Below are 14,952 nucleotides of genomic sequence, written 5' to 3' on the forward strand. Positions count from 1 at the left end.
GACACAGTAAGGTCAGCTGATCCGCCCCTCAATCAGCACAGGACAACTAAACAAATTAATTTACCCACAAACACACACACACACACACGCACACACACAAAAAAAAAAACCGGGGGGTGTGGGGTGGGGAAGAAGATATAACAACTATACTTTTTTTGTAGTTGTTACAACAAACAAACGGAAAGGACATTCTTGGGGGGGAGGGGAGAGAGGGAGGAGGGCGGGAAGTGTCGGTGGTGGGCCATAATAATCATATACATTGTATATTGACAAAATAAAAAATTTAAAAAAAAAAAAAAATATTAGTTTAGTAAATGACTGAACTATTTTGTTTTATCCCAAATTGTATATGGCAGAAATGATAAAGAACAACACTAAAAACAGACAAAAAATTTTGAAACCAAATATTTTTAAAAACTCATTTGGAGACACAAACAGAAGACTTTACTCTAAGTGTTTCTTAAATTTTGGTAAATAATCAAAGTATTACTTTCATTGTGGTGCCGTATTTGAAAACTGAATCACCCTTCACACTTAAAAACATAGAACATCCATGTGAGCTTAAGGTTTTTGCAGTATGGTATAACAACAATAAGTGAATATAATTAGACCACGGCAGGTTATAAAAATTCTTACACTTCATTTGTTAATATCAAATAGAGAAATTTATTTTAATTGTTGCTTATGATTCAACAATAAACTCACACCTTAGATTCTCGTTTTATAAAAGTGCATGCTCACCAAACAGTATTGCCAGAGCAAGTGACCTCAAAGATAAATGTATGAAAGCTACCTTAATCTTTGTTTACATGATGGAATCGATGCACACCCATTTTAAATAAAACACACTGTTTATGTTATGCCTAATGAGTACTAATAATTTTTAGGAAAAGGATTTTGAAAGATGATAAAACCCATACATCTTTTTCCTAAATAATTTCTAAAAGTTCTTTAGATTTTACATTACAACCTCAATTGATTTATTATCCACTAATAGAGCAGGTAACAATTTTCAAAGTAAAATTTTTCTGGCCTTCATTTTTTTCTTTAAAAATTGATATTTTGAATATAAAGATCATAATGTTGGCTTTCTTTCAGAAAGGACATGTGCCCTAGACATCAATTACCAAGAAGGATCAGATTTCTAAATAACCTTAGTAGTATAGCCTAAAACCACATAATGACAAGCGGACGGACCCATCTGAAGCATGAAATCATATTCCTAAGAAAATTGGCTTAGCAACCAACACAAAAATTAAAAACTCATCATTTTTCACCGGAATCTTAGTCATTAGAATTTTCCTTTTTCACAAGGTAGCAAAAGCCATTAATATACCTACTTCTAATTACTTAGGCTCGATTCCTTAACATACTAATGCCAAAAGTTAAATAATAATAATCTAAGTACCACATGTTGAGCCTATTGTATAAAATTGGCTCTATTCACTTGTATATAACCAAAGGCTTTATAACTAGCAACCGCTCAACCTTTTCCCACATGTAGCTAATTATATAAAGTCCATTTTAAAAAAGGACTAAAAATAGCTATATGTTCTTCGCTTAAGGGAAAAAAAAAATCAAGTCATAACTGTTAAACCAGAACAGCATTTGGATCTTGACTGATCCTGAGTTCCACTTCAGGAATTATGAAATCTTGGTAAAATTACCTAAATTCTTCCCTTACCAAAAAGAAAGATCACCCTTATACTATCCCATTTGGATGAAAGATTTTCTTTAATTGATATATTATGGGGGCACTAGTGAACTAAGTGCTGTTTGGGAGACCATTTGCAAGTAGCTCTTCCAGCGAGTAAGCTTTGGTTGACATTTGATATGGTCAACTGCTGTTACTTAGTCAAGTCCCAGGAGTTTCTGAAAAGATCCAAAATAGTGAAAATAACTTATCTGTGGACTACTTTAACTTGTATACTTCTAAAGACGTCACATGGATTGACTGCCCATCTGTCAGTAAAATGCCTCTCAGTGAATATTCTGGGTAAGTGGGATTTTCAAAAGACTTTTAGACTAGAATCTTTTCTTTAGGAATTGAACACTGAGGTTATAATGCAGTTGAGTGGAAAAATATATTCTATATAAAACTGCCAGCTTCACATGTTTTCAGAACCAAACTAATACATAAAAGACAAAAACTGTGAAAATTATTTGTTGATTTGAGGTTGACTTTTTTCCAGTATTTTTCAGTATATTAAATATAATTTAGCATACATATCTGTGGCTTCCAGGGCCACCTTTTCTTCTTTTTATAGAAGTCTCTCTGTGTAGATAACACTTATTTCTAGAGATCAAACTCGTTTCTGTCCCACTTCATAGGATAAACATTGATCTCAGAAGGCTGGATGACAAATGCACTCCACACCCTTAACTATGAGATGTAAGTGAGAAAACCTAATTCCCAGAAGACACAGGTAGGAGACATGAAAGTGGCAGTCCGAGCAGCAGGACTGGGGGATAAGGAGAGGTGGGGCTAAGGACTAGTAGTACCAATACTACTGAATTTATCTATGAATTAGTGTAATTCATGGCACTGAAGTTTTTAAACCTGAGTGCATGAGTTACTATGGTATAATAAAACTGAATTTGATAAAATAAATCTCTAAACCAAACCAGTTGCTGAGCATCCACTGTAAAACATACTGGGAGGTCAGGGAGGGCCCAAACATAAATTAGGATATTGAATTAGGTCATTTTTAGTTTTTTTCTAATTCTAAAATTCATAATTCCATCTATATTAATCCATTTTTGAAAGCAGAGATAATTTATAAAAAAAATAACACTGACATTTTTCTTTTAAAAAATATTTACGCTTATGAAAACTACTCTATTACTTAAAATGTAAACACCACTCATATTCCTATGTCTTCTTTGATCATTATCATAGAAATAAAATTCTGGGGCCGGCCCGGTGGATAACACTGACATTTTTCTTTTAAAAAATATTTACGCTTATGAAAACTACTCTATTACTTAAAATGTAAACACCACCCATATTCCTATGTCTTCTTTGATCATTATCATAGAAATAAAATTCTGGGGCCGGCCCGGTGGCGCACTGGATAAGTGCGCCGCTTGGGAAGCGCGGCGGCGCTCCCGCCCGAGGGTTCGGATCCCACATACAGACCGGTTCCCGCTCACTGGCTGAGTGAGGCGCGGGGGCAACGCGGAGGGTTGCGATCCCGTTGCTGGTCCCCGGTCCGGTACGGGGGCAACACTGAGGGTTGCAATCCGTTGCCGGACATGGAAAAAGACAAAAAGACAAAAAAAGAAATAAAATTCTGATTGAGAAAAACACACAACAAAACCGGTCACATCATCATCTACCAAGTACAACTACTCTCATTACTTCAGAGCCACAGCATGCACAACCACACTTCTATCTCTACATCCTGCCTCTTGCAAGCTGAACAAAACAACACGCTTCTACAGGAACTCTGAGCCAGACAGCAAGATTTACCTTTTTTATTGAGGGCAAAGCAAGTTTTACCTTTTTTTTCCTAAACCCTTTAGGAATCATAGTTAAAAGTTATTACAGGTTATAACATTTGTTTTACTTCCTTACAGAGGGAATAATTTGCAAAACTACACTTTTTTATTTTATACACTGAGCACTTTTATTTTATATACTCTTATTACTCAGAAAACTTGTTGCTCAATATGCAAATTTCAAACTGAGTGAGGGAGGGAGGAAATGAAGCTCAACAAACACAACAAAATAAAGTCGCTCTACTGTGTTGAGGCTGCCAGGCTTTTTGTTACTCCACTTGAAAGTAAATGTGACTTGTCTGTAGAGAATGCTGCTTCAGCAGTTCCAAATGAATTTCAAGCCTGTGCTCCACATTTTCTCTTTTGTGAGTTTAATGTATTCAGCAACACTGAACTGACAATTTAAATAACTACATTTTTAAACAAACGAAGCATTGATGTTAATGTATGAAAATGGTCCAAACCCCTGGGAGTCTTGGTTCCCACCATTGTTTATTCTGACAACAGGATATAATTGCTTACTTACTTGGCAGCAAATTTAACCATCTGCTTGCTTGCATGGTCTCCCACCGCCACAAGAGCCTGGACATTAAACTGCTGCTGACGTAGGACTAAGAAGCACTGCTTTCCTGAATAAGACAGAAGGATCACAAGTGTATTAAGAACATGCTACTTCAGGTTTTACAAAGAAGGAAGATGCTTCTCCACTTCAAACTTGGGCAAAAATTTACTATACTCATCAGGCATGTACACACAGGTGTATCCATCTGGCTTCTACAGCCAAAATACTCATACTCAACTTTAAAGAAAACCCAAGTTCCTATTATGAGTAACAAAAAGTGTTTTAAATATGTTTCTTATGAGAACAAAGACAAATCACCAATTTCAAAAAAATATTCTAAATCAAGAAAATTATGTTGTCATTGCATTGATTAAACAAATTTCAAGTATTTAAATTTCAAAGTTCAGATCACTTTCAACATCCATTCAATAACCAGTATATTCTACAGACAAAGGCACTGTACTAACCACCAACGGAGCTTCAATGACATAACCACAAAAGTACTAATGAAGTGCTTAATAACAACGACACAAGCATTCTATGGGGGTGGTCCATCTACAGAGTTCTTCCTTTTTACCAAAGTGCATTTTAAAAAGCATTTAGATTGACAGGCTAATTCCTTTCCTGTTCCATTTTCCTCATTTTTCCTTTATCATCTTTCTAATTCTTCATCCTTTATAACTTCACACTTTTTTTTTACTCCAAATAACTTACTCTGTCTATAAAAGATCATTCTCTTTATATCCTGTACCAGTTTTATTTTTTATATCCTGGGCCTCTTAATTCCCCCTCCTTTCATAAAGAACTATCATTCCTTATTTTTAACCTTCTGAAAAATACTATTTATAACAGATTTCAGTAACTTTGTATCCTTGTGACATCCCTTTTCCTCCAAAGCAGATCCTTTTTAAGTCTTTGATCAAATTCTGGGAAACTACTCATAAAAACGAGTTAAACATCTTCAAGACCACTTTTCTCATCAGATTGTCTTGCAAAACACCAAAAGAAGATTTTGGTTTTTAAACTGAGAATTACCTTTTACATTAAGAATTAGCCTTCCAGAAAAAAAAAAAAAAAAGAAAGAAAGCAAAAACGGAAGCAGATATAACAGTATTTTGAAATGTAAATCAGATAGCAATCATGAGTAAAAAAAGACAAGTTGCAAACAAAGTGTCAACACATAGACAATCTATTGATTTCAGAGTAACATATGATTGACAGGTTTTTACTACTAAAAAGACACTCTAATCTTCCCTTTTCCTTCAGCATATGATGTGGTAACAAAGTCATATCTTTAAAAAGGAAAGTTGTATTAACTAAACAAATTCAAAAGGATTTCAAAATATTGCATGGACAAAGGTGTCACCCAGAGAAACTTGAAGATGGATCAAAGTGACATTATCCTAGGAACTACTTCTGGAATCAGCCAGATGTTACCCCACTCAGAAAAGAATGTTAGTGTGAAATGGAAGGTAATGTGCATACAATAGTGCTAGGCTAAACGATGATTTATAATGGACCTTGAACATAAACAGTGCCATTTTAGGCAAGGCCAAGCACAAAATGGCCCCCAACCCCTCCCCGCTTCCCTTTACGAGAAGCCTCGTGACTTCTGCAAAATAGAAACTCTTTTTGCTTCTGAAAAAAAAAACAAAAACAAAAAAAGAGCCGGCCCGGTGGCGCACTGGAGAGTGCGCCGCTTGGGAGTGCAGCGGTGCTCCCGCCGAGGGTTCGGATCCCATGTGGAGACTGGTTCCCGCTCACTGGCTGAGCGCGGTGCGGGTGCAACGCCGAGGGTTGCGATCCCGTTGCCGGTCCCCGGTATGGGCGCGAAACTGAGGGTTGCGATCCCGTTACCGGTCAGTAAAAAAAGACAAAAAGGAAAAAAAAAAAAAAAGAAACTCTTTTTGCTTCTGGATGGGTGCAATGCCCCTCCCTTGATTGCTTCAGCCAGCCCTTGATGCCCTATGGTCTATATAAGCTCTCCCACCCCCAGGCCGGCTGCTGTCCTCCATTTTGACGGCAGCCCTGGCTGCCCTCCGTTTTGAACTCAGCCTGGCAGATTCTTTTTCTTTAATAAAGCTTGATCGGTATCCGGCGTTTCGCCTTACTTTCTTTCATTTTGGTGCCAAAACCTCGGAAGGGTCCTGGCCGGGACTTTTGGAGGATACCTTCTTGGGTTGATTGCCCCCCCAGCCGCCATTCCTGGACGTGCCAAACCAGATACATTTGGGACTATCTCCTTTTGCTGTTTCAGGACAATGCATCCAACATCGACCTCAATTCAGGGTGAGTCAATGGGTCTGTCCTATTTCTATGGGTTCCCCCAACTACTCTCTATGACTACTGTCTACTCACTATCAAGCCCAAGTGCCTGGCCAAGGGAACCCCTCTTGTGCCCCCTAGCTATCGGAGGACGCTCCTGTAGCTGGGCGGTGGCTCCTCTCTCAAAAAGAAGACATGCACCAAAGAGGACACTCCTTGGTGTTACTCTCCTTCTACTGGGACTGATCACCCCATTTCTCACCCTATAAATGGGATCCTCACAATCCAAACCTCCACTCTCTATGCCTTTGGGCTGTCTCCTGGCCAATTTACCCCCGGGCCCGCAGGGAGACATTAAACCTAAATGTCTAATTTTCTACTGTAATCCGCACTCTACGCCTCCAGGCTGTCTCCTTGCCAACCTCTTGGCTTTCAGGGAGATATTAAACCTGAACACCTCATTTTACAATCAGGTTTGGCCTAAGTACAAACTAGACAATGGATCCCAGTGGCCAGAAGATGGCAGTCTCAATTTAGATACTCTTAGAGATTTGAACAATTTTTGTCACTGAAAGGGCAAGGCTGGAGAGATTCCTTATGTTCAAGCCTTCTTCTATCTCCAAACGTGTCCTTCTCTCTGTCAAAACTGTCCTATGTCTCAAATTCTCCTAGCTAATGCCTGACCTCCCCTTCCGAACTCGGATCAACCTTTTGATCTGTCAGATCACTCTGCTCCCCAACCACCTCCTTATGCTCTAGATCCTTCACCAGCCCCTTCACCTTTTCCCTCTCTTCCTCCTGCCTGGCCTCGAGATGCTCGTCCTCAGCCACCTAACCTCTCTCCCTCTCCCCCTTCGTCAGGTAGCAACTCCACCTCAGCTCCGGCTCCTTTATATCCCCTCCATGAGGTGGCTGGGATGGAGGGAATTGTCTGGGTCCATATCCCCTTTTCTCTTTTTGATCTCTCCCAAATTGAAAAATGACTGTGATCTTTCCAGTCCAACCTGGACACATACCTTAAGGAATTCAGATATCTCACCCAGTCTTATGATCTCACCTGGCATGATATCTTTATGATTCTCACTACTACTTTGTCCGCTGAGGACAGGGAACGGGTCTGGATAACGGCCCAACAACAGGCAGATGAGATACAGGCTCAAAATAACAGGTGGCCGGTGGAAGCCGTTGCTGTACCTTGCATGGACCCAAATTGGGACTACCAGGCTGGCAACGGGGATCAGAATCTCTGGGATAACATGATCACACACTTGATTTATGGCCTCCAAAAGGCTACTCACAAGTTGGTCAATTATGACAAACTTAGCAAAATCACACCGAGATCCACTGAAAATCTCAGTGAGTTCCTAACCTGCTTCTCTGAGGCTTTACATAAATACACACATATAGACCCAAACTCCCCTGTAGGCATGGCCCTCTTACACTCTCATTTTTTACCCAATCAGCCTCTGACATTCGAAAAAACTAAAAAAAACTTGAGGATGGTCCAAATACCACCCAACAAGACCTCCTCAATGCAGCTTTCAAGGTTTTTAACAATAGAGAGGAGGAGGAGAAGAAAGATCGTTACAAGAGATCAGGTCAAATACCAGTTCCTGGATAATGCTATCCATGGTTCACATACCCCAAAGCTGGCTGCCTCTAGGGGCAAGCCACCAGGGAACTGCTTCAAATGCAGTCAACCGGGCCACTGGGTACGGCTCTGTCCTAACCCCTGGCTCCCTCCCAGACCCTGTCCTCACTGCAAACAGGCAGGTCACTGGGGGGTTGACTGTTCCGCTTGCCAGAGAGGGAGTGGCCCAGTCCCCAACCCACAGCCTTTGGCTTCACGGCCACCCCTACCAGAGCTTCTTGGCTTTGCCCAGGAGAAGGACTGATGATGCCCAGGGCCTGAGGCCCCCACAGAAATCACCACACATGAGTCTAGGGTAACTCTCCTCATAGCAGGTAAGCTGATCTCTTTCTGAACAGGGGCCACTTACACTACCTTTCTGGAATATGCAGTACCAACAACCCCATCCTTTAATCACAATAGTAGGGGTCATGGGATCAGAATACCACCCAGGGATCACTCAACTCCTTTCCTGCACCCTACATCACACCCAATTCACACACAAATTTTTAATAATGCCTCAATGCCCAGCCACCTTACTGTGATAGGACATTCTTTTCAAATTCAAAGCTACTCTAACCCTAAACACTTTAACTCCAGCTACAATACTCCTGGTTACAGGTCGCCCCAGACCTGGCCCCTGAGGCTTCCACCTTCTCCTCCCCCTTGGACAAGGTTAATCCCATAGTAGGAGACACTTCTTCTCCCTCCATTGCTATGCACCATTCACCTATCCTTGTTAAGTTGCAGAACCCCTCTTTGTTCCCTAATGTCCCACAATACCCCCTCGCTAACAAATACCTAAGAGGCTTAAAACCTATCATACACAAACTCCTTCTCATCTCTTATGGCCTACCCACTCACCTTTTAATATACCCATCCTTCCAGTTATAAAGCCTAATGGCTCATACCATTTAGTTCAAGACCTCAGGGCCATTAATGTGGCCATGTTACCCATAACCCCAATTGTTTCTTGACCTCAAAGATGCATTTTTTTCTATCCCCTTATACCCACCTTGCCAAAAACTGTTCATTTCACTTGGAACTGATCCTGACATGCGCTGTTCCCAACAACTTACTTGGACAGTTTGCCCCAGGGATTTTGGGACAGCCCCCGCTTTTTTGGCCAGGTGTTAGCACAAGACTTATCTGAGCTCCCTCTGACTCTAGCACTTTAATACAATATGTGGATGACCTCCTCCTTTGTAGCCCCTCCTGTGAGGAGTCACAGGCCCACACTATTGCTCTTCTTAATTTCCTGGCCTCCAGGGCATATCGAGTGTCCCCCAGCAAGGCCCAAAGTTCTTCTCTTTCAGCTACCCATTTGGGAGTCCACCTCACCCCCAACACCAGAGAAATGACAGTGGCTAATTTCTGAACTCCCTACTCCTACCACAAAGGGTGAAATCCTTTCTTTCTTGGGGCTTGCAGGGTATCTTTGCCTATGGATTCCTAACTTTGGTGTGACAGCAAAACCACTTTGTGAGGCAGCCAAAGGGGATCCTGCCATTCCCTTAGATCCCACAAAGCCCATTCATTCTCCCTTCCAGTGATTAAAAGCCACTCTCCTCGCAGCCTCAGCTCTATCCCTCCCAAACCTATCTCATCCTTTTATCCTATACATGACCAAAACCCAAGGATTGGTGGTCATGTTTTTGGGACAAGAGGCAGGAGCTATTTTCTCCCTGGTTGCATACCTCTCTGAACAACTAGACACCACAGCCCGGGGATGGGCTACCTGTTTGCAGGCCTTGGTGGCAGCCACCCTTTTAGCACAAGAAAGCTCTAAACTAACTTTTGGACAACAGTCATTTGTTCCCCCCATCACCTTCAAGACTTCTCAGCCATAAGGCCATGTCAATTCTCTCCCCTTTCCACCTACAACTTACCCACCTTACCTTCACGGAAAATTCCCTTTAAACCTTGCCCTCCCTTAAATACAGCCACTCTCATCCCAAAACACTCACAACCCTTAGAACATAATTGCATGGAGTCCTTAGACCTCTTTCTCAATCCCTTTTCACATATCTCCCTGCATCCCATTCTGCGGCCCCAACATACATGGTTCATAGATAGGAGTGCCACCTCCATACCAGCCCCCCGGACAGGTTATACCACAGTAAATCTAACACAAACTATTGAGGCTGCTCCCCTCCCCCCTAGCACCACTTCCCAACAGGCAGAACTCATTGCCCTCACCCGTGCTCTCACCCTGGCAAGTATCAAATGAGTCAATATATACACTGACTCTAAGTATGCTTACCACATCCTACACTCCTGCACAGCCATATGGAAGGAGAGAGGATACATGATCACGCAAGGAGGGCCCATAAAAAATGGACATCTTATCAAGATACTTCTCGAGGCTGCACAAATCCCAAAGGAGGTTGGGGTTATACACTGCAGAGGACACCAAACCTCCAATGACCTCATAGCCCAGGGAAACAAACTGGCAGATCTAACCATAAAACAGGCTGCTCAATTTCCAGGCCCCCACTCTTCCTCTCCTGCTCAGGTCCTTCTCATGGCCCCTATGCCCTTACCCCAATACACACCTCAAGAAATACAATACCTCCAATAGTTGGGAGCAGAGAGGAAGGACAACTGGTATACTATCTCCAGTCGCTCTATCGTCCCTACCACATAAACTGAGCAAATCCTTTTAGATTTCCATAATTCAGTTCATATAGGCTATGAACCCCTACTATGCCTTCTTCAGCCCTTATATTACTCTCCTCATATGGCCAAGTTACTTAAACAAATCACTCAAAATTGTCCTTTGTGTACCTGTTGCTCCAATCAAGGTGGCCTCCAAGTTCGGTCCTTTCCCACCCACCAGGCCAGAGGATACACTCCTGGTCAGGATTGGCAAACTGACTTTACTCACATGCCTCCCCACCAAAGGACACACTATCTTCTAGCCTTAGTAGATACCTTTTCAGGTGGGATTGAGGCCTTTCCCTGCACTTCAGAGGATGTTACAGCAGTAATGCACGCTCTCACCTCTGAAATCATCCCTCGTTTTGGCTTGCCCACCAGCCTCCAGTCTGATAACGACCCAGCATTCACTTCCCAGATTACACAAGTCACAGCACAGGTGTTACATATCAAATGGGACTTACATATACCATATCGGCCTCAGTCATCAGGCAAAGTAGAAAAAGCCAATCACCTCATAAAAACATACCTCACCAAGCTGTCCATGGAACTTCACCTCCCTTGGACCCAATTTCTCCCTTTAGCGCTCATTTGCCTGTAAGCTGCCCCCCACAAGCCCACAGCTCCTTTGAGCTTATGTATGGTAGACCCTTCACTCTCACCCTCTCCCTTCAGCTCATTGCCTTTAGGCCAGTATCTCCCTACTCTTTCACTCATTAGGGATCTTCTTCGGGAACAGGGCAACCTTCTATTACCTCATCCTTTCCCCACCACGCCCTCAGACTTTAAATTGAGCCCAGGACAGCAAGTGTATATAAAACCCAAATCCAAAATCCCCACTCACTGTGTTGGGAAGGGCCTTATACAGTACATCTCACCACCCCCACGGCAGTAAAAGTACTAGGAAAGGCCCTTGGTATTACTTATCCTTGGTAAAACTAGCACCTGAGACTTTACCCAAAGAATCTGTTAACACCAAGCCAGAGGGGTCCCTCTGCTCAACCCCCAACCCAACATCTCCTTACACTTCATCCATTTTAGGACACACAAAATTGAAAATCTCCAGGACCTCTGCTCTTCCCCCAATCCCAGAAGAAGGGTGATCTTTCCCCCGGGTGATTATTTCAGGCCTGCTTCACGTCCTGCACACAGGAGCTGCTCCAAGACTGGTCCTGACCTGCCACCTCCAGTGTTGAAGACATCCTTGAGTGGGTAACTGAATTAGCCTGATAGGGCACCCTCTGCAATTACACCCTGACAAGGTTACCCTCTACTCCTTTTTTCTACTATGCACCATCTCAACCTCTCAGCCCCTGAACACTTGCCTTCTCTCTTCTTCTTGCTTCTTTTCCTAATAGAGACATATGCCACACCCTGTTCACAATGTATAACCAAGGTCTTGGTGGGTGGAAGGACACCTTCCAACCTCCTGGGTCTGCCACCCAGAATCTTCGGGGGAACCCCACAGGACACATTCACATCCCTGACATACGTTCCCACAACATGCTATGACCAGACAACTGTCACATCATGTTCTTACGGGGGTAAAAACTACTGGATAGCTCTTTCCAGAGGACATTCTGCTGGAGTCCGGTGCCCCACCTCTGACAACAACATTTCTGCTTCACCCAAACCACTCACCTAGGCTATAGTGATTAGGGAGGACTTCAGGACAAAAACACGTTGGACCCCTGACCATGATGGGACTTATCCTTCTTCTTGGTCCCTGCCTCTTTCAGTGTTTCTCTAGTTTCTTACAGGAACGCATGCAGGCTTTCACTAACCAAAAGGTCGCCAAATTCTTCATGGGAGGAGGATATCAGCCCCTCAGAATCAGAGACCCTTCCCCAGAAGAATACAGCCTCCCCACACAAGACCAATACCCTGCCACCTAAATGTTTTACCTGCCAACATAAATCTTTTATTTTTTTCGTATCTTCACCCATCTTCAGCAGGAAGTAGCTCCAGAAGAATGAGACCTCTGCCCCTTTTCCCTTCTCCCTATACTTATAAGGCAGGAATGACAGATCTTGAACATAACTAGCGCCATTTTAGGCAAGGCCAAGCACAAAATGGCCCCCAACCCCTCCCTCCTTCCCTTTATGAGAAGCCTCTTGACTTCTGCGAAATAGAAACTCTTTTTGCTCCTGTATGGGTACAATGCCCCTCCTTGATTTCTTCAGCTAGCCCTCGGCCCCCTACGGTCTATATAAGCTCTCCCACCCCCAGGCCTGCTGCTGTCCTTCATTTTGAGAGCAGCCCCGCCTGCCCTCCATTTTGAACGCAGCCCAGCAGATTCTTTTCCTTTAATAAAACTTGATCGCTACCCGGCGTTTTGGCTCACTTTCTTTCAATTTAGAGTACTTCAGCTCCTTGTTTTGGATTGATTGAATTGTGTCCCTCAAAGTACATATATTAGAAGCTTAATTCCCACTGTAACTGTTGAGTGTGGGAAATCCTATTATGGTAACTGAAAGGTGGGGCCTTGAAGGGGTGATTGTAGGACCATGCTATAGTGAATGGATTAAAAATGGTGGTCAGGGGAGTGGTTCTGAGGGCATTAAGAGAGTCTCTCTGCACCACCATTTCTGCCATGGGAGACCCCTGGGTCACTGACACAACCACCAGATGTGTTCCTTGAACTCTGGACTTCCCAGCTTCTAAAACCATAAGCAATAAGTGTCATTTTCTTATAAATCACTCAGTTCCATTTATTTTATTATAAGCAACAGAAATGGACTAATACAGAAAATTGGTGTGGAGAGTGAGGTGTTGCTTATAACAGATACTTGAAAATGTTCAAGTGGCTTCAGAACTGAGTAACGGGCAAAGGCTGGAGGAATTTGAAGGACAGGCTAGAAAAAGCATAGATGCTGGAGAGAGTTTAGAAGACAAGAAAACCAGGGAAAGTTTGGAACTTCTTAGAGATTGGTTAAATGATGGTGACCAGAATGCTGATAGAAGTATGGACAGTAAAGGCCATTCTGAGACGATATCAGGTGTAAATGAGGAGGGACTTAACGGAAACTGGGGCAGAAATCACCCTTGCTATGAACTGGCAAGGAACATGGCTGCATTCTGTTCATGCTCAAAAGTTTTATGGGATGTGGAACTTCAAGGTGCCAGGGTATCTGGCAGAAGAAATTTCTAAGCAGCAAAACATTCAGGATGCTGCATGGCTACTTGCAACAGCCTACACGTGAGTTATGGTGGCAAATGCATGATATAAAGCCAGAATTCATAATTAAAAGGGAAGCAGAGTGTAAAGATTTAGAAAATTTGCAGCCTGGCCACGTGGTAGAGAAGCAAAGAGCATTTTCAGGAGCAAAATGCAATGACGCTAAGATTAGTACAAAAGAAAGAGATTATCAAAAGAAGGGAGAAAAGGCCCTGAAAGCATTGCAGAAGCCTCTGGGGCCAACCCTTCCAGAGGCCCAGGGAGATAGAATGGTCTTGAGGAACAGGCCTGAGGTGCCCTCCACAGGCTTGCTGCCCAGGACCACTTCCAGAACCTGTTTCCAGCACCAGCACCCCAGCTGCTTTGGCTGCTCCAACTACAGCTAAATTGGCCCCAGATGTGGCTGGACCTGCAGCTTTGGAAAAAACAAGCCAGAAGTCTTCGCAGCAAGCACATGGTGTCAGATCTGCATGCCTGCAGAATGCCAGAGCTCTGAAGGCTTGGGAGCTTCCACTCCAATTTCAAAGGATGTATGGAAAAGCCTTGGGGGCCCAGGAAGAGATCTATCACATGGGCAGATTCACTGCACAGAACCTTCACCAGAGCAAGGCCAGAGGAAACGTGGGGTCAAAGTTGTAGCAGAGAAACCCCATCAGTGCCATGCCTAGTTGAGCTGTGAGTGCGGGACTGCCATGGAGAGCCCAGAATTGTAGAGCTACCAGTGTGCAATGCCAGCCTGCGAGAGCTAAAGCATCGCCTAAGACCAGGAAAGCCATAAAACTGGAGCTATCCAAGTTCTTGGGGATCCAACCCCCACACCACAGTGCAGAGGACATGGAACATGGAGTCAAGGTACAAGATTTACCAACTTTGAGATTTAATGCCTGCCCTGCTGGATTTTGGACTGTTTGGGACCTGTTACACCTTTCTTTTGACCTATTTCCCCCTTTTTGAATGGGAGTATGTACCCTATGTTTGTCCCACCATTCTATCTTCGAAGTAGATAACTTGTTTTGATTACTTAGATAGGATTTTGAACTTTGTACTTTTTTTTTTTCCTTTTTGTCTTTTTCACTGACCGGTAACGGGATCGCAAACCTCAGTGTCGCGCCTGTACCGGGGACCGGCAACGGGATCACAACCCTCGGTGTTGCGCCC

General features: G+C 43.1%; 1 protein-coding gene across 2 annotated transcripts in view; it reads right to left on the reverse strand.

Annotated features, from left to right (window-relative positions):
• The window catches only part of DARS (aspartyl-tRNA synthetase), a 90,638-nt gene that overhangs the window by 51,386 nt on the left and 24,300 nt on the right, over window positions 1-14,952 (reverse strand). For both annotated transcript variants that reach the window (XM_008584721.1, XM_008584722.1), the window contains one exon: window positions 4,028-4,130. In XM_008584721.1, coding sequence (XP_008582943.1) covers window positions 4,028-4,130 — 103 coding nt within the window. The remainder of the gene's footprint in view (window positions 1-4,027; window positions 4,131-14,952) is intronic.

This window comes from Galeopterus variegatus, unplaced genomic scaffold (assembly GCF_000696425.1).
Source record: "Galeopterus variegatus unplaced genomic scaffold, G_variegatus-3.0.2 Scaffold3347, whole genome shotgun sequence".
Taxonomy (NCBI): domain Eukaryota; kingdom Metazoa; phylum Chordata; class Mammalia; order Dermoptera; family Cynocephalidae; genus Galeopterus; species Galeopterus variegatus.